General features: G+C 40.2%; 1 protein-coding gene across 1 annotated transcript in view; it reads right to left on the bottom strand.

Moving 5' to 3' along the window:
- The window catches only part of SYNE2 (spectrin repeat containing nuclear envelope protein 2), a 550,589-nt gene that overhangs the window by 165,748 nt on the left and 359,269 nt on the right, over positions 1-25,572 (bottom strand). Inside the window, exons 66-71 of the mRNA XM_082274971.1 lie at positions 22,325-22,504; positions 18,375-18,460; positions 17,186-17,339; positions 12,844-12,981; positions 5,427-5,561; positions 2,430-2,639 (exon numbers count right to left, since the gene is read on the bottom strand). Coding sequence (XP_082131097.1) covers positions 2,430-2,639; positions 5,427-5,561; positions 12,844-12,981; positions 17,186-17,339; positions 18,375-18,460; positions 22,325-22,504 — 903 coding nt within the window. The remainder of the gene's footprint in view (positions 1-2,429; positions 2,640-5,426; positions 5,562-12,843; positions 12,982-17,185; positions 17,340-18,374; positions 18,461-22,324; positions 22,505-25,572) is intronic.

Genomic DNA, 25,572 nt, shown 5'->3' with positions numbered 1-25,572 from the left:
AATCAAATGTATTAATAAAGCCAAATGTTCAGGGCTTTGCAGGGTTCCTTCTTCAAAGACTTGTCCCAGCCCATGAATGGACAATGAAAAGAGAAGCAGCGCAGTGATGAGCTGCATAAAGGACTATCTTAAAAGATATTTAGTGATATTAAGCTCCCTAGGAAACCAAGTGCATATAGCACTTGGCTCCAATCACATCTGTCACCTAATTGATTAAGCAGCGTGAAGTCGTGGTCAGACAGGTTCCCTCAAAAATGCTGCTAGAAAGGAGATTGATTTGTTGTTGACAACTCTGGTGTCTGCCAGCAGAGGCCGCTCTAGGAACCAGCGCTGCCATTCTTAAAAGAAAGATCATACAGTCTTTGGCACTGTGGGTATATCAACGGGTGTACACATACATACCCACCCTGGGTGATGGATGACACAGTGCTTCCAGGCTGTGTGATATTCCAGTTTTATGAATGAGCAATGCTGTGCTGTGGTATACACTGCATTGGCCTGACATCACTGATCGTTCATTCATAAAAACAAAAGCTTACACAGTGCTGTGTGATCCATTGCCCATGTTGGTTATGTGTGCAAGCAGGCACCGCTCTGAGTGATCTGTCACTGTCATGAATGAACAACCAGCACTGCTTGATCAATCCATAATAGTAAAGGATCATTTAGAGTTGCGGCTCTGTGTAACGTATCTGTGACTGTTTGTGCACATACAGGGCATTGGCAGATTGATTACACAGAGCCAATGCTATGAGAGATCTTTAACTATTATGAATAAACAAGCAGTGTTAATCATTCATTCATAATAGCGACAGATCACGCAGCTTAAAAAAGGGGTGGGGCTCTGTGTTGGCCGCACCTCCCCTACAGGAATGCCCATAATTTGGACTTCAAAAGGGGGTGGATTTACAGCCAGTATTTAGGGGACAAAGGGACCACCAGTCTGAATGGGACCAAGTGCTTTGTGCCCTTGGTCCCCCAGGTAAATAACAATTGTTCTTCTTTAGGAATGCTCTGGCTGGTAAGCGATTTGTTACAGTTAACCACTAGAAAGAGCTCTTTGACTGAATGCTGGCTGCTTGTTGACCCCAGTTCCAAGTGAGTCTCCCATCTTCAACAATCGCCCACTGAGAGACCTGCTCCCCAGCCATACTAATCTAACACCGCCCATCAGGCTGCATCACGGCAGAGAAAAATGGTACAGCAGATGTGCATGATCAGAACATGTCTGCTGATTGCTTAAGATGCCTCTCATTGTTATTTTTACTCCATGTTATGCAAAAAAAAAAAAACATAAAAAAAAACCACAAAAAACATTTCCAGATCATTGAGATTTGATTACCAATGCTTAAGTGTAAGGTTGTATTTTATACCCAAGCCACACATACATTTATACAGGAGCCACAGCTTTTATGATTAACCAGGATACTTAAATATGGAACAAAACAGACATCAGAACCAAACCTGTATAGCCAACAAGTTAGAAATAAGCACAAAAAGCTGGTTCTATGCAGTAGTGATCGACCGAGATCGTTTTTTCCTTGTCGATACCAATTTTTTGGCCAATGCATATTGGTATCGGACGATATTTTTGTACATTTAAAAAAAAATTTTTTTTTTTTTGACAGGTACTTTTGTGAAGGGATCTGAGGGTGTAAAAGACCCCAAACCCCTCCTCTGCACTTAAAAGCATTCAAAACGCCAAGTTTGGCTGTTTCGAATGCTGTAATTTTTTTTAATCTGGCGCCAGACAGTACCCGGAAGTGATGTCACTCATGACATCACTTTCGGGTTTTTCCATGGAGACCCGGATCAGAGCCGAATGCGGCTTTGATCAAGTGTTCGGCGGCCATGCAGGCTGGTTGCCCGGGAAGGCAGCGGGAGGGGGGGGTGGGGTGACGTCCCCTCCCGCTCCTTGTAATGACAGCCGAGCGGCTTCTCAGCCGCATCAGTTGTCATTACAAGACAGCCGACCGTCAGCAATGGACGCCGGTACCGGGGTGATGCCTCTAGCTGCAGACATTACTCCGGTACATGCACTTTCCCGAAATATTGGCAATATCGGTAACCTCAGGGGCCGATTCCGATATATCGGCCCTTGCTATATCGGCTTTGCCGATAATCAGTTGATTCCTACTATGCAGTATAATCTGCAGCGAGTCATGTGACTCCTCTTAAATTAACCCAAACCTCTCAACATTGTAGTCTTGATTCAGGATTTTCCCATAAGAGCTCAGAGATGAAAAAGCGCAAAAATAAATAATAAAAGTAAATACATGTTTGTTGATGTGGTGCTTAAATGCTGCCTCATTCCTTGTCACTATAGGCATAGGTCTTTAAGTGCCTAATGAAAAATATGCTGTTTAATTGAGGACAGCAAAAGGCTTTTATGAAATATTAAAAGCTGTCTAGCAAATGTTTTACATTACCTGGTAGTCGTTATGTTTTTCCAGTTCCTCGTGCATACGTTTCATTCTGCATGATAAAACTCCACGAGTCTGGACAAGCCAGTTTCTTATGTCATTATAACACTGCGATAAAACACCAACATTCTCGCCCTCATGACTGATGTGCTTTAACAGAGAGTCCATTTTCGTTTTCATTTCTTCTGCAAGTGAATTTAAATCCTCCGAAAGTTTCTGAAAAGAAAAGTTAATTTTTTTTATTGGGTTTACTGTAAACCGTTAAAAGGAAACAAAAATCTTTTTTAAGGTAATGAACTTTATATGTTACTGCTTGTGTTTTCAGATATTAAGCCCTATTATTTAAATTGTACTAAACAAGATCTGTCTTTGTTGCCAAACCCTCCAACCACATCCAAACTTTCCTTTTCCAACTGCCATTTTTTTTCAGAGCATGACTAAATTTGGTTGTTGAATTTCAGGAAAGTTCCTATTTAGCATGCATCAAAAAAAAGATAAATGAACTCTGATAATACCCACATCAAATGCATGCCTGTAGTCCCTAACCATCTCCTGTGCAACGTTTGCTGCTTCAAATCATCTCCTATTTAGAGCATTGAATAGTTTCTTCACACTATAGTGCTAAGGGACTCCAAAGAAAGAACAGACTTCGACAATAGCTAGCTCCAACTACACAACCTGGACTGTATAGTGAAGACGATGCAGCCCTCTTAAAGAGAAACTAAACCCGTCTATTGTTTTCAGCCAAGGAAGCGGCCATCTTGGTCTCTGTTAGATCTTCAAATGCCATGATGCTGCACATGTAATCAGCTATCACACCAGCCATTTGATGATTTGACAGTTTGTTTGAGAGGACAACCAATGCGACTGTTACGTTACTTGCACGTGGAGGAAATGTAACTCGTTTTCGAAACTGTTAAGTCGATGGATTTGGTTCCACTTTAAGACTGGGGAATCTTGTAACTGCACAAAAAAATAATAGTACAAAGTGCACAAACACTTAATTTATTATCTACAGCTCTTTATCAAAAGATAAAATAGAGTACATACTCACAAAAGTAAATGTGGCAACAACATTGTATGTAAACCTAAGAACTGAAAGATTAGCCAACTGATGGAACTCTTCTGGTTCAAATAAATGTCAAAATGCCAGCTGACATTTCAGGGGGGGCAAGTCCCCTTCAGAGCAAAGCTAAACTCCTCCTCATTTTATATAAAGAGAACTTATCTCTAGACAGTCCCTCCCAGTTAGGGGAGGTGGAATGGGTCAGAAACCTCTTCCCCATACCCTGCGTGGAAGGGACAAGAGATAAGTTCTCTTTACATAAAGAAGATGAGAATTGTAGACCAGTTTTGCTCTAAAGAAGGAGGCATGTCCAACGATACGCATCAGCTGGCATTATGACATTGAGAGTTTCATTAGTTAATTGTTTGGTTCCATGGTTTACATACAACGCTGTTACCACGTTTGCTTTTGTGAATATGTACTTTAGTTTATTCTTGAAGTGCTCTAGATAATGCACTAGGCATTTGCACCCTTTGTTCTATTTTGTGTGTGGAGTTACAAGCTCTCTTAGAGCAAGCCTACAGTCTCTGACCATGTCCTGTTGTATGCGCTTAGTCTCTGACCATGTCCTGCATCATGCTCACAGTCTCTGACCATCTCCTCTAGCATGTTCAAAGTCTCAGACCATCTCCTGTAGTATGCTCCCAGATTCCAACCATCTCCTGCAGGACGTTTGCAGTCTCAATCTACTGTGGTATGATCATAATCTGTGACAGTTCTCTGTATTATTACACACAGTGAATATTGTATAGCCCTTTGGGATTCTCAAAGGCCACACCTGAGGCCTAATACATATAGAAATTTGACCACCAAAAAGCTCTTGTATCTAGGGTTTCCTTTACTAATTTTCTATACAAACACAATATTACCAAAACACATTGTAAGATGTTTCTACATTAAAAAATTAGAATTAGATAATGAAAGTTGGACTCTTGTTCAATATTGAAAACCAGTGAAACTTCTGCACTACCTATTTTTAAAATGAATAAATGATAAATATATAATGTGATTTCCTATAAATATCCCAAAGTGAATTAAATGAAAATGAAGGGTCCTGCTCACATCTACATGTCTTCCCACAAGGAAAACATTGAAGGAAAGGTGGTGGGACCCACTTGCATGTTGGTGTGATATCTTGATACTATTTGAGTACAGAGTGGAGAAAGATATAGTATGGACACAGAAAACCTATTGTATTGTATGGACTAAACACATTGTATTGTGGTTATTGTAGTTATGTTTACAGACTTTTAGAATTATAAGGATCACGTACATTATATTAAAGTGTTACTAAACCCACAACAGTAAAATCAGTCTTTATATGCAGTAAAGCATGATTGATATACTTACTGTGGAACCTAAGGGGTAATCCTGTACATTGTGTAAAAAGGTTGTTTGACCCCATCTTCTGTGACCCTCCCCTTCTTTTACTGTCCCCAATCCATCTGCTGATAGAACAGAGCCCCTAGGAGGCACTCTGCACATGCTTAGTTTGGTGTGTATTGCTAGAGAGGTTTTTTTTGTTTTGCTTTTTTTAGAGGGTGCATGTGATCAGCACAGGGCCAATCAGCCCTGCCCAGACAAAGTCAGGGGTCATGCAGCCTCATAGGACAGTCAAATGAAAAAGAAACCTCCTCCTACAAGCTTTAACCAGTGCTTGGCCAGACACTGCTAAAAGTCACAAGACTGCTATATACTGATGATGAGAAAAGATATTTAGCAGTTTACATTTACTTAAATATATTATTTTTTTTTTTTGTGTAAACTGTTGGCACTATATGAATCCTGTTTAATAATAATTAAATAGATAGAGAGCTTTGTGTTGTATAGGGAGTTTTATACAGGATCATATATTTTAGGGAGCCCCGCATAATTATTGATTCTTGTTCGATGTTAAGGGGCAGTACACACACTTGTTACAGATGATACCTGCTTACCTCATAACGTGCCAACTCCGAAGAAGCTTCCTCCCTGGATATATCTGTATCTAACATCTCCTCTACCTTCTGCAGCCATTGAGATACTGAGCATAGCCAGACAAATAGATTGCTGTGCAGATTCATTCCACTTTCCTAAAAAAAAAAAAAAAAAAAAAAAAAAAGAAAACAGCAAAAAAGTAAAAACACTCTTTATATTGTAATTTTACTCTCAAACATGTCACAGATATAGGATGGGAAGAAGATGATGAAGGAAAGAGCTATGGGTGAACACTAACATGATGAGTTACAATAGGTCAGAGAGCCTCTTAATACAGAGACTGTACCTTGCTGAACTCTCTAGCTGCAGAGGCTGTGGAGTAATCCATCCACAAAGTTTACACAGAAAAACTTTCACTCAGCTCATTTTGCTTTACCCACTTAGTCTTTACTTGGCAACCTATTAATCCCTAAACTAACCACAGAGCATGTGCACATAAAGAGAGGGACAAGAACTTTGAAAACTAAATGCATCTCTATGTGAAGTTTGATGGACAATTGCTCCACAGTGCCTACATCTATAGAAGTAGCCATAGAATATAGGCTGTGTGTGAAGCAAACGCCTTTGCAACCCTAGATTAATCCTTGTATAAGTAGAGGTAACAGCATCACTGCACTGTGCAGAGCTTGTGCACAGAGCAAAGCTGCAGGTAGGACCAGAAAGGTCCTTCCTCCTCAGGCTAAAATCAGGGGGGAGGATAAAAGACCAGTTACCCTACACAAGGTGAGAGCGCAGCAGTGACTAGTCTTTGTTACAGGAAAGCTCATAGGCAGGGGCATCTCCCCTGATGGCTATTATAGTTAGACAGCCGCAGCACCTGAGTACCTGAACAGTAACTACATCTGATTGGAGCCGACAATTTTCCACCCAGCTGCTTCCACTTTTTAATTTACCTTTGTTGAGCTGGGTGGTGTTTTAAGTAAGTGGGCTACCCTCTGTTCACATCCAACAAATCTAGAAGGTGACCACAGGAATTAAAAAGGCTATTTAAGGAGCTGGGATTGTGAATGATGGACCATCATCTTTTGCCAAAGAGCTGGGAGGGGTTTTATCATATTAAGGAAGCATGCAGAGGGAAAAAAATATAATGAAAATATTTTTTTTTTTTAAATTTTATTTATTTATATCAAAGAAACAAAAAAAAGAATAAAGGGAACATTCCTTGTTTACATTTTACAAATATTTCGATACAATCCTTATACAACCTATACAATGTTATTATTCACTTCTGCCCATATCTCTCTTACTTTGGATTATATCCTTCCATATTTAAAATAAATTGCCTTGATCCCCCTTGTTTCTCTCATTTTCCTTCCTATTTTTAAATATCCTATACCAAGATCAGGATAAAAGAAAGAAGACAAAGAAAGAAAAAAAAAAAAAAAAAAAGGGGAAGAGAAAATTTTTCTATGGGGTGGGGGAGGGGGAGGAAAAATAAAAGGGATAAGGAATTGATTATATTAGTTGGAATACTTTGGGGTAGGTTATTTCCCCCTGACTAGTTCCTGAGCCACTTCGATTCCCTCATCTATGCAAATCTGCCAAAGCTTCTTCTGTGGAAGTCTACTTACAATATTTGTTTTTATTGCGTAAGCCCCTGTGGTGTTTCTCTGTTTAGCCACTTAATATTTTCCTTTAGAGGAAGGAGGTTCCTTCTCAGTAAGCCTGGAGAGGGAGTGTGTATATTGGGGTATGGGAGAGAGACCCCGAAAAAAAAAAAAAAACACCCCTATTTTGTGATTTTCCCATCTGTGTTTAATTTGTGCTCCAACTATGTCACACTCATCTTCCTCTCTTCCTTCATTTCATATCGTCTGTGTTCTATTTCCCTCCACCTCATATCCCCTTGTGAGGTTTATCCACTCGTGAAAGAAAAAAAAAAAAAAAAAAGCCCCTAATTTTGTGATTTTCTCATCTGTGTTTCATCATTTACGTGTCCTATTTCTCTCTTGTTTATTTCTTTTTATTTATTGTCTTAAAATTTCTTTCCCTTCTCTTTCTTTTCCCTCCCCCCCCTCCCCTTCCCCTTTCCCCTGTCTTCCCTCCCTTTCTTTAATTATTTTAGACTCCTTCCTCCTCATGAGGTAGGAGACAGTGACAAAAAAAAAAAAAAAAAATGTTATCTATTTCTCTCCGTCTCTCCCTCCCCTCATTCCATCCCCCCCTCTCCTTAAGATATGTTTATCTTGTTCTTTACTCTGCTAAATTCAGGGCTCTCCCCTCCTCTGAGGCTATAAATTGATTCCATGTGGCCCACCTTTTAGTATACAGTTCTCTTTTACCTTGTCCAGTTAGGATCATATCCTCAAATTTATTTATTTCCTCCACTTTATGCATCCACATATTGATGGTTGGTGGGTTTGAATCCCGCCATCTTAAAGGGATACATGCTTTAGCTGAGTCTAGCAAATGTCTTAAAATCGATTTTTTATATTGTCGATCTGTCCATTCTGGTGCGTGAAAAAGAAAAAATTTGGGGTCCTCCGAAATTTCAAACTCAGTAAACTTCTGAGCTATTTCCTTGATCTGAAACCAAAATCTCTTTATTTTAGGACATTGCCAGAATATATGATATAGACTTCCCCTTTCCTCCGTACATCGCCAGCATCTATCCGATGTTTGTTCTGAAAATTTGTGTAACCTTGTTGGTGTATAGTACCACCTTGATAGTAATTTGTAATTTGTTTCCTGTATTCTTGTACATATCGAGGATTTAAACGTATATTTTATTATGTGCTGTAATTGTTTTTGTGTGAATTCAATCCCTAGTTCTTTCTCCCATCCACTAAAGTAGTGAGGTCTATAGTCAGTAGGCGGAGCTATTATCAGGGAATATGTCTTTGAAAGTATGTGGGCAACTGCGTCTTTTTGTGTGCACACTTTCTCAAAGGCCGTCAGTGGTCTATCAAATTCTGTAGGGGGTGGAAGTGATTGTAGATAGTGATTCAGTTGTAATGCCCTCCAATAATCAAGTCCGAAGTCCCCACTTGAGTCCTTCAGTTCATTTATAGTTACCCAAGCTCCTGCTTTTATAAAATGGGATGCCTGGAATTTCCCTCTCTCTCTTATTCTATTAAATTGGGCATCCTGATATCCTGGGTTAAATGCTGGGTTCCCTAATACTGGGAACAATGGTGAGTACCTTGTTGTTATTGCTGTATTTCGAAAGAGTTTTCTGCATATCTTAATTGTAGTTCCTACTGTTGGGTGTTGCATCGTCTCCTTATTTAAAAGGCCTGGGCACCATGGGGCCCTCTTCAAAGGTATAACGCTTTGCGTCTGTTCTATGTTAGGCCATATTTTGGTTTTAGTATGACAGCACCAATCTATAAGCCTGCCTAGATGTACCGCCTGGTAGTATCTTGATATGTCCGGAACTGCTAGACCCCCATTTATTTTAGGTAGATGTATTAGTGTTCTCTGGAGCCTAGGTCTTTTCTGACTCCATATGAACTTTTGGAATTCTGACTGTATCTGTCTAAAGTAAATTGACGGTATTGAAATTGGCATCGCCTGGAACATGTACAGGAACTTCGGTAAAATGACCATTTTCAAGATATTACACCTTCCGAACCATGAACTTAGTCCCGTTTGCCACCTTCGTAATTGTTCCTTTACTTTGTTCATAAGAGGTGGAAAGTTGAGCGTATACACCCGGGATGGCTCCGCCGGCAGGAGCGTTCCCAGGTATTTTAACGCCTCTCCTGTCCATCTCATAGCAAAATTTACACATAATTGTGACCTTAGGTCATTAGTTAGCCCTATTCCCATAGCTTCGGATTTTCCTAAATTAATTTTCAGATTAGATAAAGCTCCGTATTGTCTAAATTCCTGCAGAAGGTTGGGTAGGGACAAGAGTGGGTTCATAAGCGTAAAAAGCATGTCGTCTGCATAAGCCGAGACTTTCTGTTGAGTGCCTGCTATATTTATTCCCTGTATGTCTGGGTTGTTCCGTATGGTGCATAGAAAGGGCTCTAACGTTAAAGTAAATAATAAGGGGGATAAGGGACAACCCTGTCTTGTCCCATTGGAAATCTTGAAATTTTTTGATAAGACACCATTTGCTTTGACTCGGGCAGTTGGATTGGTATAAAGTTGAGTTATCCACATTAACATTTTTTCCCCAATCCCCACGTATTGTAGTACTTTGAACATAAATTTCCAACTGACCCGGTCAAATGCCTTTTCAGCATCTGTCCCAATAAAGATACATGCTTGCTTAGAGTTTTTGGCTACATACAGGAGATTAAGGGCTTTTACTGTATTATCTCGTGCTTCTCTACTAGGCACAAAGCCCACTTGGTCCAGGTGTATCAGGGAGGGGAGGTAAGTCTGTAGTCTGCTTGCTATAATTTTGGAGAGTAATTTTGAGTCTGTGTTGAGTAATGATATGGGTCTATAACTGGAGCATGCTGTCGGATCCTTTCCTTCTTTTAATAGCACTGTTATATGTGCTCTTAACATGTCTTCGTGTATGGATGGTTGTATAGCAGATCTGTTAAATAGATCTACCATCTTTTGACCTAGTCTAGGGAAGAGTGTCTTGTAATATTGAATTGGTAGGCCATCTGGCCCTGGTGCCTTCCCTGATTTGGTGTTTTTAATTGCTTTCTGGAGTTCTTCTATTGATATGTTTGCGGACATCGACTCCCTCACCTCCTCTGGTAGGCCCGGCATGCCTGATCTAATAATGTATCTAGTCATCTCTTCTGACTCCTGTTTTTGTGTGTCTAGATTGTATAGAGATTCGTAGTACTTCTTGAATTCCTCTACAATTTCTTCTGGTTTTTCGGTTTTCTGGCTTTTTGAGGAGACAAGTTTAGGGATATATGTTTTTGTTCTTGTATCCCGTATAGATCTAGCTAGCATTTTCCCACATTTGTCCCCTGACTCATATATTGTCTTTCTGGTTCTCTGTAAGGCTAATTTAGCCTTATATTGAAGGATATCTACTATCTGTTTACGAGTGTTAGTGATTTCTTTCATCAGTTCTGTATTAGAGGCGTGTTTATGTCGGGCTTCCAATTCATATAGTTTCTGTGTAAGTTGGTTCATTTGTTTTATACGTATCTTTTTGAGCCGTGCACCGTGCTTTATAAATATACCCCTGATCACTGCCTTATGGGCCTCCCATACTACCCCTAGACTTGTCTCCTCCCCTTCGTTATTTTGGAAATAAAGCTCTATTTCTTTCTCTACCTCCGATATAACTGTTGTTTCTTGTAGCAAACTTGTATTTAAAGTCCATGTTTGTGATCTGACTAGGGGGGTTTCTTGTAGGATATAAGTAAGTGTCAGTGGAGCGTGGTCTGACCATGTTATAATGCCAATTGTTACTGATTTGACCGAGTGTAATTGTGAGTGTGGTATCAAAAAATAATCGATCCGGGAGTATAAAGCATGTGGTGTGGAAAAAAAGGTGAAGTCCTTCTCTCCTGTATGTAGCAATCGCCATGCATCTATCAAATGTGACCTGTATAATTGTTTTGCAACCCTTCTCTGTGTTCTGGGTGGGGTAGAAGATGTGCCAGTTGATGTATCCTCTGATGGTATTAAAGGCATATTCATATCACCACCCAGGATAAGCTGCCCCTCCTGAAATTCCTGTAACTTCTCTAAGCATTTTCCCAGGAAGACATCCTGTTGAGTGTTTGGGGCGTATATTGAAGCTAGTGTAACCTTGGCATTTCCGATATTCCCCTTAACAAAGAGAAACCTGCCTTCTGTATCTGACATTGTCTGTGTGCATGTCCATGGGATTTTCCCTGATATCACTATTGATACCCCCTTAGTTCTACTACTCGTACTGGTTGAATGGTATACTTGGGGGAAGAATCTATTTTTAAGTATTGGTGTTTTGATTTCTTTAAAATGGGTTTCCTGTACGTAGGCTATATCTATTTCTGATTTTTTCAGTTCAGAGAGTAGAATTCGTCTTTTCTCCGGCGTGTTTAATCCCTTGACATTTAACGTGTATATTTTAAGTGTAGCCATTATGCTAAAATATAGCAGCTTGGAGCTAGTCAGGGGGATTTGTTAGGGGAGAAGGAAAAGAAGAAAAAAAAAAAAAAAAAAAAAAAGGTAGAAATTTAGAAATTGTGGGCTATTTTAGGCGTCCAATGGTCATAGACCAGCAATTGGTCGCTTGCCCTGTAGGGGTCTAGGTGTGGAGAACAGCCTCTTTGGCATCTCCAGGCTCCCATCAGTCGGCCCATCTTTACTCCTATTGGGGTTTCGATCAGTTTAACCTTATCCTAATTATCCTAATTACTGCCTTCTATCTTACAACTTTTGTCCTTGGCCTTCCCACCCATCCTATCTTGTCGCCTAGGGGTATCCAGTTGTTTTAAGTCCCCCATCGTCACATTTTCATTGTGTTGGGTGTATCTTAGTCTATATCTCCCTTTCCAATGCTTTCAAACCAGGGGGGGGAGGAGAGGTATGTGCGTACTAGGGGAGACCACAGAGGGGACAGAAAGAGGAGAAGGGGGATGGGGGGGGGGGATCGGGGAGAGAGGAGGTAGGGGGCAACAAAGGTATCTCTGGAGACGAATTTCGCATACAATCTTATACAGGGGGAATACACTTTACCTAAATTAATCTCTTTTATTTATTGGCGTTATGTTTTCCCATGTTTCCTAAACTCCTCTTTTCTTTCTCTTTAACTAGATTGTGTCTCCCTCTACATCTAAACTGACCCGGGAACCCATATCACCCCCCCCCCGCCCACCCCCCCACCCCCATGGCTATCCCCAACCGAGCCCCTCCCCATATATATACATTCATAACCATCCACCGTTTCCCTCAAAACCCCTCCCCTCCCGAACCCTGTACACAGAAAACTGTCAATTGTTCCATCCTCCCCCTCCAACCCACCTCACATTAACCCTCTTCAAAGATACTCTCGTTCCAGGGGGGGGAAGGGGACAAGTGGGTATAATCAATTCAGATCAATTCAATACATTCCATTACCATCCCGCCCCTTTACCCCGTACTCCACCCCTCCTCCCCACCTCCCCCATTTAATCTTACATATTTGTCATCTGGACCACCAAATTTGTTTTAGAATAGTATTTTCCCCTCCCCCCTCCCCTCCACCCTCCTAAGAAAAAAAAAGAAAAATATAAATAAAAATAAAAAAAAAAGAGGGCTTGGTCCCCTATAGTCTAAGCCCCAGTCGGGCCCCAAAAAATAAAAAAAATATGGGGGAGTACATAAAAAAAAATCGGGGGGGGGGAGGGGGGGCCAATCACATCTCCATGTTCTTTTTCCTCTATATTCCTTTATAATGAAAATATACTGCCCCTTTAACTATGTGTTCCCTTTCAAATACTACTATGGACCCATTCCGAGTAAAACTAGGAAGAATATCTGTACCTGAGGGAGGGATGTATCTGCTTCTTCGCTCAGAGTTCCGAGCCGAGTTAGAAGTTGTTTGGAGTCATCAGGAGGTACTGGTTTTATGTTTCTCCCAGGAAATCTTGATATTAGGTTTATCTTCATTTCCTTTTCTGCCTGAAGTTCAAGAATAGCAACATGTCATGAATAGTTTTCCAAAATGCAACTCTGCACCCCTTAAAACACTATTTAAAGATGTTTGCTATGTGCTCTTACATGCTATTCAGATGGTGGCGGATAAAGACCCCTATTCAGTAGTGTGTAGGACCCTTTTCTATATTGTCTGCCATGAATATAACAATGCTATAGAAATGTTCATTGGAAATGCTGATCCATGTTGACTTAATAGGTTTACAAATTTACTGCACTCAATGTGTCTCTTCTATGAACTTTAGGGTAAACAGCTAAATATACAGCATAACGGCAACCATGCCAAAGGATATTTAATTATCTTTAGAAACTTTTGTGATTAATTCCTCATGAATCTTCATTCGCCACTTGCCAGACAGCAATGACAGGTTGGTGACCCCACAATTCTCTGATGCAGGTAAGCAATAGATCTTTTCACTGCCCCACACCCAGTTTACTGATTGCACATTGAAAGCACATCAGCACATGTATATCAGGGTTCTCCTTTCCTGTAAGCAGGAACACAGAGTTATGGTGTCCTCCACACAGGTTTCCGTGTGACCATTTGGCCATCCAATCATTTCAATATTAAAAATATCAAAGTATGTGTTTGTATTCTTTCAATCACTCAACTATGTTGGATTGAGAAGGAAAACATTGAAAAATTAGAAAGTTAATTTTCAATGGCATTGTACTTTGTGTGGTATAATCAAATTATTGAACCTTTATTAGAGAGGATGTTATTAGAGAATGTCAAAACTCAAATAAAAAAAGTAAATGAAAAAATGTTTATTTGGAATTCCACAAGTAATTTGGGTCAAAGCGAACAAAACAGCAAGTACTTTATGCTCCCAAAAAATTGTAAATTCAGAGACTAATTAAAATGTATACATTAGCAAAGAGAAATGCATCTCAGCCTGACTGGCTCAAAGTGCTGATTTTCCTCTCATCTTCTGCAGTGCAGGGATCACAGAACATTGATCTAAAGACAGAGTCAAGTATTTATAATGCAACCCCATGTGCAAAAAAGTTGGGATGCTGTGTAAAATCAGCATAAAAACAGAATGCAATGAATTGCAAATCTCAGACCCATATTTTATTCACAATAGAATATAGAAAAAAAAAATGTTTAAACTGAAAAAATGCACCATGTTAGGGAAAAAAAATAAGGTCATTTTAAAATTGATGGCAGCAACACGTCTCAAAAAAGTTGGGACAGGACAACAAAAATCTGGCAAACTAAGTGGTACTAACAAGGAGAAGCTGAAAGAACATTTTGAAACTAATTATTTTAATTGACAACAGGTCAGTAACATGACTGGGTATATAAAGAGCATCTTAGAGAGTCAGTGTGTCTCAGAAGTAAAGATGGGAAAATGTTCACCAAGCTGTGAAGAGCTACGTCTAAAAATTGTCGAACGATTTCATATTAATGTTCCTCAACATCAATTGCAAAGACCTTAAGTATAGCATTTACAGTACATAGTATCAAAAGATTCAGAGAATCTTGAGAAATCTCCGTGCGCAAAGGACAAGGACGAAATGCAATTTGGTACGCTGACGATCTTCTGGCCCTCGGACAGCACTGCATTAAAAACAGGCATGATCACTCCATGGGTTTTGGAATACTTCCAAAAATCACTGTGTGTGAATACAGTTCACCATACCATCCAAAAATGCAAGGTAAAGCTCCATCATACAAAGAAGAAGCCATATCTGAACAAGATCGAGAAATGCTGTCATCTCCTCTGGGCCAAAGCTTATTTAAAATGGTTTGTTGCAAAGTGGAAAAGTCTTCTGTGGTCAGACAAATTGAAATTTGACATTCTTATTGGCAACCATGGGTGCGGTGTCCTCCAGACTAAAGAGTAGAGGAGACCTTCTGGCTTGTCATCAGTGCTCAGTTCAAAAGCCTGCATCTCTGATGGTATGGGGGTGCATTAGTGCCTATAGAATGGGCAGCTGGAAAGGTACCATCAATGCTGAAAGATATGTCCAGGTTTTAAAGCAGTACATGCTCCCACCCAGACTACATATTTTTCAGGGAAGGCCTTGCATATTCCAGCAGGACAATGCTAAACCGCATACTGCATCTATGAAAACTGCATGACTTCATAGTGAAAGAGTCCAGGTGCTTAACTGACCTACCTACAATACAGACTTTTCACCAATTTCACCAATACATACCTGGAGTCTTCTGGATGGGAGGAGGGGGCTTTCTCAGCTAAGCACATCCTCCTAATTGCATGCATGAACTAAAGGCAGATGGATTCTAGGAAGTAAATGCTACACAAATCATCTGCCCTTACTCAAGATGGCTGCAGCTAGAAAAGCTAGGAGGTTGTTTTTCAAAGTAATTTCTCAACAAAATAAAGCATGTAGGCATGGATGGATGAGCGTGTTTACTTTGAATTTGAAACATGAATTAAATACGGTTTTTGGTTTGTGGTGTTCAGATGCAATGTAGTACCGCTTTAATATGTTTTCTCTTTTCTTTTGTGCATAAAATATGGATTTATGAGAATTTCAAATCATAGCATTTTGTTTTCATGTAGATCTTACACAGTGTCCCAACTTTTTTCTATAATTGGTGTTGTAGTTGTTAAAATAATTACATTTCAACCATTTGAATAAATTAAATAATTACATAAATAAGTACCTGCAATATATTGTAACTAAAAATAGAGCTGAGCTTTAAAGCTAAATTCCAGGTAGATGTAAACAGCATTTAATGGAAATACGTTTTAAATGCAACTAATGCAATTACCTCAATCTGTTTTGGTATTAGTCTGCTGTAATACAATGCACAGAAGCACTCAGACTGGGAGGGGAAGGAGCAGCACTCTGATCCAATCAGGTTCTACGCCTTTTACATGGGCAAAATACATGCTGACAGAAGGAGAGAGATTTTCTCTTCAGTCTGCTGTTCATTCATTACCCAATCACACACTTGGGGCAAAGACGGAGACCAGATTACACAGAATAACTCCAATGGAAAGAAGAGAGGTCACAAACCTGGCTGCCTGCCTGGTAGACCTGCACAGATGCCAGAACTGTCTGGTAAACTAATATTTAAATCTCAAGGAAAACCTCCATAAATGCTATTTGCCTCTGTATTTAGTCGTTTGTCAGAACTTCAACTTTAAAGTGCATAATACCCCCTAAAATTATATCACATACATGTGTCTGTGTTTTCATTCTGTTTCTGGTAGATCCAGCCTGTTCATTTTTGATTGGCTCTGAATTACTCAGAAATCCTTGGTGATCCATCAATACCCCTTCTTTCCTTTTTTTCTGACCATGGCAAACAGAAGCAGGCCCGTACTGGTGTGGTCAAGTTTTGTATTTGTACTTTCTCTTTAGAAATAAAAGATGCTATGCCTATGTACAGTGCACCTATATCTCCTCAGTCAGTTTAGGTGTCATGTCCCCCTCAACGCCCAGTCCTGCTGTGTTGACTGACAGCCTGCTAATCATACTTACTGCACCACCCCCTACCAGGGCAGCCATCAGAAATTTTGGGGCCCCTTACACAGCTTTAGGCCAGGGCCCTCTGGGCTTGGCCACCAGGTTACATCCTCCTCCTCTGCGGGGGCCTGTGAATGCATATGATTGGCTGCTAGGTTGCCAGGCGGTCTTAGCAACCAATAATTTTGACAGCGATGGCCAGCGGCAGGATGGGAGTCAGGAGCCAGTGCAGCAGGTGTCACCAGCAGGAGTCGGGTCTAGTTGTCAGTGTAGGGGAGGAAAGGAACAAAATAGGTGCCAACTTGGAGCACGGGACATCCCGAGGGACTGGGCCCCCCGGGACGCCCGGCCCCCCTACATCTGTATGGGCTGTACCCCCCTGATGGCAGCCCTGCCCCCTACTATGGGGGAAGAGGTACACGGATGGAGGCTATATGGACACATGACCACAGATTAAAACAGGAAAAAGGTATTTATTTAAAAAAGGATATTTCATTATGCTAAGTAAATAATATTTGCTGCATTAGAATGTGCTTTATAAGCTAGAGACTTCAATAAAACCCTAACAGCGGTTCTCACCCTTCAAACAAAAAAATAAAAATAAATGGAGAAATAATGAAATGAAAGCTACGGAAAAATTCTAATTATCTTGGATAACCAGTTTAATGAGATATGGTATCAGAACAGGTTAGTAATAAATACACAAACACATCACACAACTTACTTCAGGCTCATTTGCAGGGCTAAGAGTAGCTGCCTTAGAGCGGTGTGACAGCTCCTTCTGCAGATACTGCCACTTACTCCAGGTGATATCCTCTGGTAGGTAAGATTTACCTCTAGGCCTGGTCTGGCCTGAGATCACCTCCCCGGCAGCATTCCTGGAAAAAAAAAAAAAAAACATGACCATTCTTAATCCTGGAACTCTCCGCTCCTCCTGTGTCCTTCCTTTCAAAAATCCCGCCTCTGGCCAGCGGCCTGCCTCCCGGTGATGTCACTACTATGACTATGTGTCTGAATTAACTAACACACCGGGCGAGCGGCCGCTACTAGCTGTGACTAAGTGAGCCCTTCACTTCCCTGTCAGCGGAGATACCCACCTGACAGGGAAGTGAAGGGCTCACTTAGTCACAGCAATTAGCGGCCACTCACCCGCCCGGTGTGTTAGTTCATTCATACACATAGTCATAGTAATGACTTCCCCGGGGGGTGGCGGGCCTCTGGCCAGAGGCAGGATTTTTGAAACCTGCGCTGCGCCCGCGGCCATCATTAATTTCGGCATCTTTAACCCATTTTTGGCCGACATGGAATAAGCCCATTTTCGGCCAAAAATTTTGGTTGCCGAAATTTCGGTGCACCACTAATTCAGACTTATTGGTAAACAAAGCCCTACACGTTTTAGCAGACTTTCACCTCTGATTGGTGCGTAAAATGCAGAGGGAAGAGTAGAACGCAAGTCATCAATTTATAGTAAAAGGTGAATGTGGAAAGGGAAAGTCACTACAATCTTGCAAAACAAAACAAAAAAAACAAAAAACACCAGCCCTTGATTGGTCTTAGGGATTCAGTTTATGCTGCAAACTATAACAAGTCTCAGATGTGTACAGATATGGGGAAGCTGCACAACTATCAGGGTGGCCCTAACAGTGAGGGCCCGTTCACACCAAAATTAGGTGGGGAAACCCATATTCTGTGCGTCAGCCCATGGTGAGTGGACTGAAAACGCACTGCACTCAAAATGCACAGGAATTGCACAGAATGGGAGCACGTTCCTGAATGATTCCTGGTGTAAACTGGCTCTAAAGAGATTTGGTTTTGCGAACATCAAAATTCAGACACTTTAACTTCCATTTGAACCAACTATATCACTGAACCCTGGTATGATACCAAACAAAAACCCCTTAAAGTGTTTATACCTGCTCTGTAAACTTTCACCAATCTCTTGACTGGGTAGCGGCTTTTCTGTGGGGTATCTGCTTTCTGCAGTCTCTGTGCTTTTTACCTGGAGAGACAGAAATCATGGGTGGTCAGCTTGACAGGTCTTAAATTTTCGTTCAATATCAATCTTTCCTTTACTTGTGCTGTGCGGTTTCAGAATAATTCCAAACATTTTGTGCGGTTTACTACCACTTTAACTGTAACTGATTACCTGTAAATATTTTAAAAAATATTACCTATAAAAAAAAAAAATGTAGGTACTGTAGGTTTTTGCTATGTCACAGGTGCACATAATTTAAAGTCTTCACATTTGGTGTTAATTTATCTGACACAACCCTATCTCCTAAGGCCCCTTTCGCACAGGCCCCTGTCAGTTTTTTTGGCAGATCTGAACGGTCCCCACATGCATCTCTATGGGGCATCGGATGTCAGTGGAGACATGTCTGCTGACATCCGATCCGTCAAATCTGGACGGATGGAAACCCTATTTTCCATCCGTCCAGCGGATCGGATGGGATCGGATGAGAACGGACCGACGGTCCGTTCCCATCCGATTTCCCCCATAGAGATGCATGGGGAACTGACAGCTGTGTCTCCACACACAGCGCGGAGACACAGCTGTCATCCTCCTGCTCAGAAAAACGGACTCCGTCCGACGGACGGAGTGTGTGAAAGGAGCCTAAGGCCCCTTTCACACATACAGTCCGTTCAGTTTATCAGTTCAGTCACGTCAAAATGTATCAGTTTTTGATCCTTTTTTCGTCCGTTTTTCATCCGTTTTTTTTTTTTTACATCCACTACCAATGCAAAAACAGATGAAAAAAAGGACCGTTTGTCTGTTTACATCCGTTTTTCGTCCGATACGTTTTTTTGCCGGATAAAAAATAGGGCATTCATCCGTTCCAAAAAACGGATATTGACGGAAGCGGTCGAAAACGGATGTTAACAGAAGATCATCCGTTGTCATCCGTTTTTACATAGAGATGGATTGATGTCCATTTTTCATCCAACAACGAATGGATGAAAAACGGACAAACGGACCGTATGTGTGTGAAAGGGGCCTTATTTCGCCAGAAAAAAATATTATATCGTGTTTGTGAGTAATCAAATTCATTTTAGTGTATTTTTCACAAAAATATGCAGTTGATAAACAGTTATGCCAATATTATGCAACATTAAAAAAAAATTGCAACTGCTACCATTTTATTCTACAGGGTCGCTTCTTTGAGAAAATATAAAACTGTTTAGGTGTTAAAAAAAAAAAAAAAATGTTTACACAGCATCCAAACTTTTTGGAATTGAGGTTGCAGTTGTTATGGTATTATTATGCTGTAATACAATGCACAGCAGCACTCAGACTGGAGGGGAAGGAGCAGCACTCTGCGCCATCAGTTTCTGCTCCTTTCATTTGAGCACAATGCATGCTGACAGAAGGAGAGGGATTACCTCTTCAGTCTGCTGCTCCTTCATTGTCCAATCACACACCAGTGGGCAGGAAGACGACCACATTATACAGAATAACTGTATAGATGTCAGAACTGTCTGGTAAATTACTGTTTAAATCTCAAGTAAAACAGCTACCATAAGTGTTATTCACCCGTGTATTTAGTAGTTTGCTTGGATATCCACTTAAATGTATATTTTAACCCCAAAAAATAATATCACATACATGTGTCTGCGTTTCCATTCGGTTTCCGGTAAATCTAGTTTGTTTATTTTTTAGTTGTTTTGGATCGCTCAGAAATAGTTGGTCACCCATTAATACCCCTTCTTTCCTTTTTTTGTGAAAAAATAAAAAAAAATGCCCTGACAGAAGAGTGATTAAATGTACACTATAATGTGGATTTTGCCCAGACCCAGAGGATTGTGATATTCTGCAGTCCATCCTTAAAACTAAACGTCAGCCAAAAATAGGATAAAAATGATTAGCCCATTAACAGATAAAAATAACCAGAGATAAATTTCAAGGGAAAGAGGAAAAAAACCCTTCCAATGAAAAAAGTGAACTTTAAAGGAAGTGGAGTTGTCACTTGAGATGAGCACAAAATGACATATCGTATGTAAAAGGTAAGTTTAATTGTACAAAAATAGTTTTAAGAGATAAAACTGAATATAAAATCACATATACAAGAAAAGACAACAAAACTGCTCATTGCATAGACAATGTATCCTTTACTAGCTCAAACTTGTTTAATCTTTGAAGGGGGCAAAAACTTAAACCCAATTTGAGGACTTCAATTTCGCCTTGAGACAGACGATGTTGAGAAAGATTAATAACATCCAAGGTAGAAGAAGCTAGGTGTGTTTGATTATATATATATATATATGTGTATGTATGTATGTATATGATTATTGTCCACTGTGCCTCTAGACCTTGTGGTTTACTCATGAAGATGTAATGGCTGGAGTCTTTTTGATAGGCACTCGGTCGCCAAGCCAGGATGGGAGGGGATTCTTTCCCCTTAGCCATCTTGACTCAGCTGAAGGAGGGGGAGGACACCATTTGAATGGGTTAGTTAGGATATATTGGGGTACATGATTGAGGTGAGTGGCAAAGAGAGGGGGGAAGGGGGGTGGCATGTTGGGATGATTGGGTTATGGATGTGTTCCTGTGATGGTATATGAGGCTTTTGGTGGTTTGGGGTTAGTTCACTTAAGGGGGGGGGGGGGTTGTATGTGTGGCTGGTTGTATGTATGTATGATCTTATTGGCTACCTACGTTTTATCTATTATTTTTAGGCTTGGGAATCTTGATGTATCTAGTGACGCAGTTTAAATTGCCTCTCTGCTCCAGCGCTTGACTATCGTCCTAACCTGTCTGAGTTTTGCATGCACAGTCCAGTGTTCATCAGTCCCGCCCCTGACATTATTTTCAGGTGGCTACATGGACATTATTAATCCCAGTGTGTACCATACGTGCTTGGATGGCCCAGTGGTTTCTCTATGGTGGAGTTGGTGAGCACAGTTATGTTCTCAGCTGAGACAGAAAGTTTGTATATGTGATACAATCTTATATGCAGAATATGCTTTCTCTTTTTTTCTAAGCTTCTTTGACAACTTCGTTAACATTGAGGGTCTCTGAGGAAGCAGAGTTGGAACAAAAGTGTGTTCTGCCAAATGCGTTGGGACCTTAATTCTCCTCAATAACTAGTTGTGAATCTAAACACTGTCTATGCAATGAGCTGTTTGTTGTCTTTTCTTGTATGTGATTTTATATTCAGCTTTATCTTTTAAAACTACTTTTGTACAATAAAATTTTTACATATCTCAAGTGACAACCCCACATCCTTTAAAGTCCACTTTTTTCATTGGGAGGGTTTTTTTTCTCTTTCCCTTATAATTGATCTCACGTTAATATTAGGATATGGATGTGGGACGTTGTCCCTAGAACTGGTAAACTTTAACCTAATCAGATAAAATAACCAGCTTTTCTGCAATGTTCACCTTCAGTGCAAAGATTTCGCCCACAGTACTAGTTTTTCTGCCACTAGATGTCCTCATCTGAGCCCAGGTCATCTTGAATTCCCCCCTCCCTCCCCACCGAGCCTGTGACTGGACAGTGGAATGAGAAGCAGCACAGTGATGAGTTCATCTCTCGGTCTCTGCAAGAAGCAGCTCTAAAATATGTCCGGTAAGGTAAAATGATTCATATCCACCACTTCTGAAGAAGGGATGAGCTGATATTACTTTGAGGGATCAGAAAATGTTAGATAGAAATTCTAGGATAAAACAAATATATAGTAGTGATGTGCTAAAATGGACACCAAAGGCTAGCCAATTCTATAGAGAGTTGATAAATGTTTTCAATCTGACAGATGAAGAAAAATATCTGAAAAGCTCAGATACTTTGTAGAACATATAACGCTACCCATAGGCTATTAGGTAAAAGGTAATAAATGGCAAGGTAGGCACAAATGTCACATGATACCTGTTCGGTGTTGGGTCTGACCTGCAACATTGCCTGTAAGTTTTCCAGACTGATTTTCAGAGCCTTCAGTTTTCTGGACAAGGACTCTGCCTCCTCTAACAGGGAGCTGGGCCCTTGCCTATTTGTGCCGCCACCTTCCAGCAAACTGTTTATTTTCTTTTCCGTTTCTTGTAAGGTTTTCTGGGAAACAAAAAGCAAATGCATAAGACATATCCCAACTGATGCTGAGATTTTAACTTAATAGCTGTGAGAACCTTAAATGCTTGCACATGAGAAATAAAGCTCAATTTCAGTAATTCTATTGTATTATTGCCCATATTTCTATAGCTAAACTCACATTTTTTGTTTTTTTTTCATTATTGTTATTATACAGAATTTATTTAGAACCAACAGTTTGCGCAGTGCTTTACAAAATGAAGGCAGATGGTACAATTATAATACAATTCAATAGCAATCAGAGGGCCTTGCTTGTTAGAGCTAAGAATCACATGTACCAGTATATGTCCCAGAGAAGCCAACGATCTAATATCTGTACTGTAGCCATACAGTTACAAGCACTATTCCTATAAGATCTGGATGGGAATGGAATAACCCAACCAGTATGTTTCTTTACAGTGGCAGTAAGTCAGAGCTTCTGGTTGAAACTATTGAACATAGAACATACAATCTCAGTGCACACAGTGTACCTGGAGGGAACTGAACAACCACAAGCTATAAGACATGGGCTAACAGCCTAGAATGGGCACATGTAGACATATCTGTTAGGATGGGTAATGAGAGAGCTGCCATTCTTGTTTAAAGCTGTGCATCACAATTGTTCTTGTACACCAGCCTCTGGGTAAGCCTATTGTTACGTACAATACGTCACATATTTACAGAGTACTGAAATTCTCAGTTGCTGCTCTGGCATTATCCGTCATGTTTTGTACTTTGCTTATGGCTTTATTTTATTATATGTTTGTGCAACAGTTTTGAATATTGTACCCTCTATAGATACTGGAAATCTATTGTTTTGCTGGTGTGCGAAATAAAACTTTAAATAACAAGGACACGGCGTACTGACTGTCATCTGACTGAGACTAGGAAGTGCGGACGAGCGGAGTCGTCCGGCCGGCGGCTATACCATCAATGCTCTGTACTTCCTGACTAATTGTGAGTTTTATTCTTTTACTTTTAATAAAATTTAAAGCGTTTTTACACTATGGAAGCTGTTCTCTTTTTATGGTGGTAATTACCTTGTGGTAATCCTTTGGAGTAATCTGGGTTAGAACTTGCCTCAATACAAGCGTCCCTATCCATGGAGCCTGGTTTATCTACAAGTGTATTTATCATCTACATTTGGTAAGAGGCGATTTCTACTGGTGAAGGCTAGCACTAGTTCTGAAGTGGTACACGTGACTGCCTTGATACACTTTGGCTTATTTTAAATTTTTATCTGGTAAGAGGCGATTTCAGCTGGTGAAGGATAAGCACGGAAGTTAAAGTGTTTATGTTATTACTTCCATTCACTTTGGCGTTTTTACTGCTTTCACATGGTAAGAGGCGATTTCAGCTGGTGAAGGATAGCACTGACTCTTGATTGATATATGCGATTGCCCTTACTCACTTTGGTAAGGGGTACCTTTGGGTGTCCTATTGCATGGGATTTAATTCCTTTTCCTTTTTCTTTCAATACAACATTTCTTTTTTAACGATCAGTTTGTGAGCATTCACATTGGTGGTGGTTTTATCAACACATAGAAACATAGAAACATAGAATGTGTCGGCAGATAAGAACCATTTGGCCCATCTAGTCTGCCCAATATATCTGAATCCTATGAATAGTCCCTGGCCCTATCTTATATGAAGGATAGCCTTATGCCTATCCCATGCATGCTTAAACTCCTTCACTGTGTTTGCAGCTACCACTTCTGCAGGAAGGTTATTCCATGCACCCACTACTCTCTCAGTAAAGTAATACTTCCTCATATTACTTTTAAACCTTTGCCCCTCTAATTTAAAACTGTGTCCTCTTGTGGTAGTTTTTCTTCTTTTAAATATGCTCTCCTCCTTTACCGAGTTGATTCCCATCATATCCCCTCTGTCTCTTCTTTCTTCCAAGCTATACATATTAAGGTCCTTTAACCTTTCCTGGTAAGTTTTTTCCTGCAATCCATGTACACAACTTTATTTTTTGAGTTAACCATTGAATGATCACATTGGTGTCATAAGTCACTTCAAATCATCTGTTGGGTTTTACGTTATTGCGGTTTTTATTTCATTTTATGATTCAACGACCACTGAATCACCACGAGTTTACTGGTTCCGGCCCTCCATCAAGGGGACAAGATTCACTACAGAGAACCTGCATTTATATTTGCCTTTTCTGGTAAGCATACATCCATAAGGAGCCCGGTCTGAAAACTGAGGATTACACCAATTTATGGACTTATATGGACTTTAATTTTCCATTATTCACTTTTAGCGTGACTTGATATATAGATATTTAAATAACAAAAGCTGTGCATCCTCATCTGGCCAGTATACAGTCATAGAACATGCCGTTAAAAAGGTATGTTTCCTTTCTCAAGAGAAAAGGGAATAATCAAGTGATTGGCTGCACATTGAACATTTAAGCATGTGGGATACATGACTGAGGGACTTGCTAAGTATTGGGGCTCTCCATTACCTCTAACCCAACTAAGACATCTTCCCCCTAACAAAAGGCTTTGACAGCTGTATTACTGCAACAATGCCTTTTAACGTGAAACTGAACTGGCCAAAAACTTCTATAAAAGGTATTGACAGTGCCTAAAGTATAACTAAAGGCAAACATTTTTTTTTTTTTTTTTTTACAGCTTTGAATAGATCTGTCACTGGCCCCATTAAGGAAACTCACTCAGCATTCAGGAATAATAGGGAAATCTTACAATGGGGACACTAGTTCTGGTGAACCTGGTGACGAGTTCTCTCACTTTCTATTGCAGCAATGGGACAGGAAGTGTAGGTAAAGCTTCCCAAAGGAACACAAAAAAAAAAAAAAAATAAATAAAAATGACAGCGTTTATAACCCTTCCTTACTCTATTCAAAATGAAAAAATGTTGCCTATAGTTCTGCTTTAAACGTGTGTTTTTAAACTATATTAAATATTAGTATATTATACACTATATTGTTAAAAATATTGAGACGCCTGCCTTTACATGCACATGAACTTTAATGGCGTCCATCTTAGTCCATGGGTTTCAATATTGAGTTGGCCCACTGTTTG

The sequence above is a fragment of the Pelophylax lessonae genome (genome assembly GCF_965119305.1).
Source record: "Pelophylax lessonae genome assembly, chromosome: 13".
In the NCBI taxonomy this organism is placed as follows: Eukaryota; Metazoa; Chordata; class Amphibia; order Anura; family Ranidae; genus Pelophylax; species Pelophylax lessonae.
This window is presented reverse-complemented; position numbering and strand designations above follow the sequence as displayed.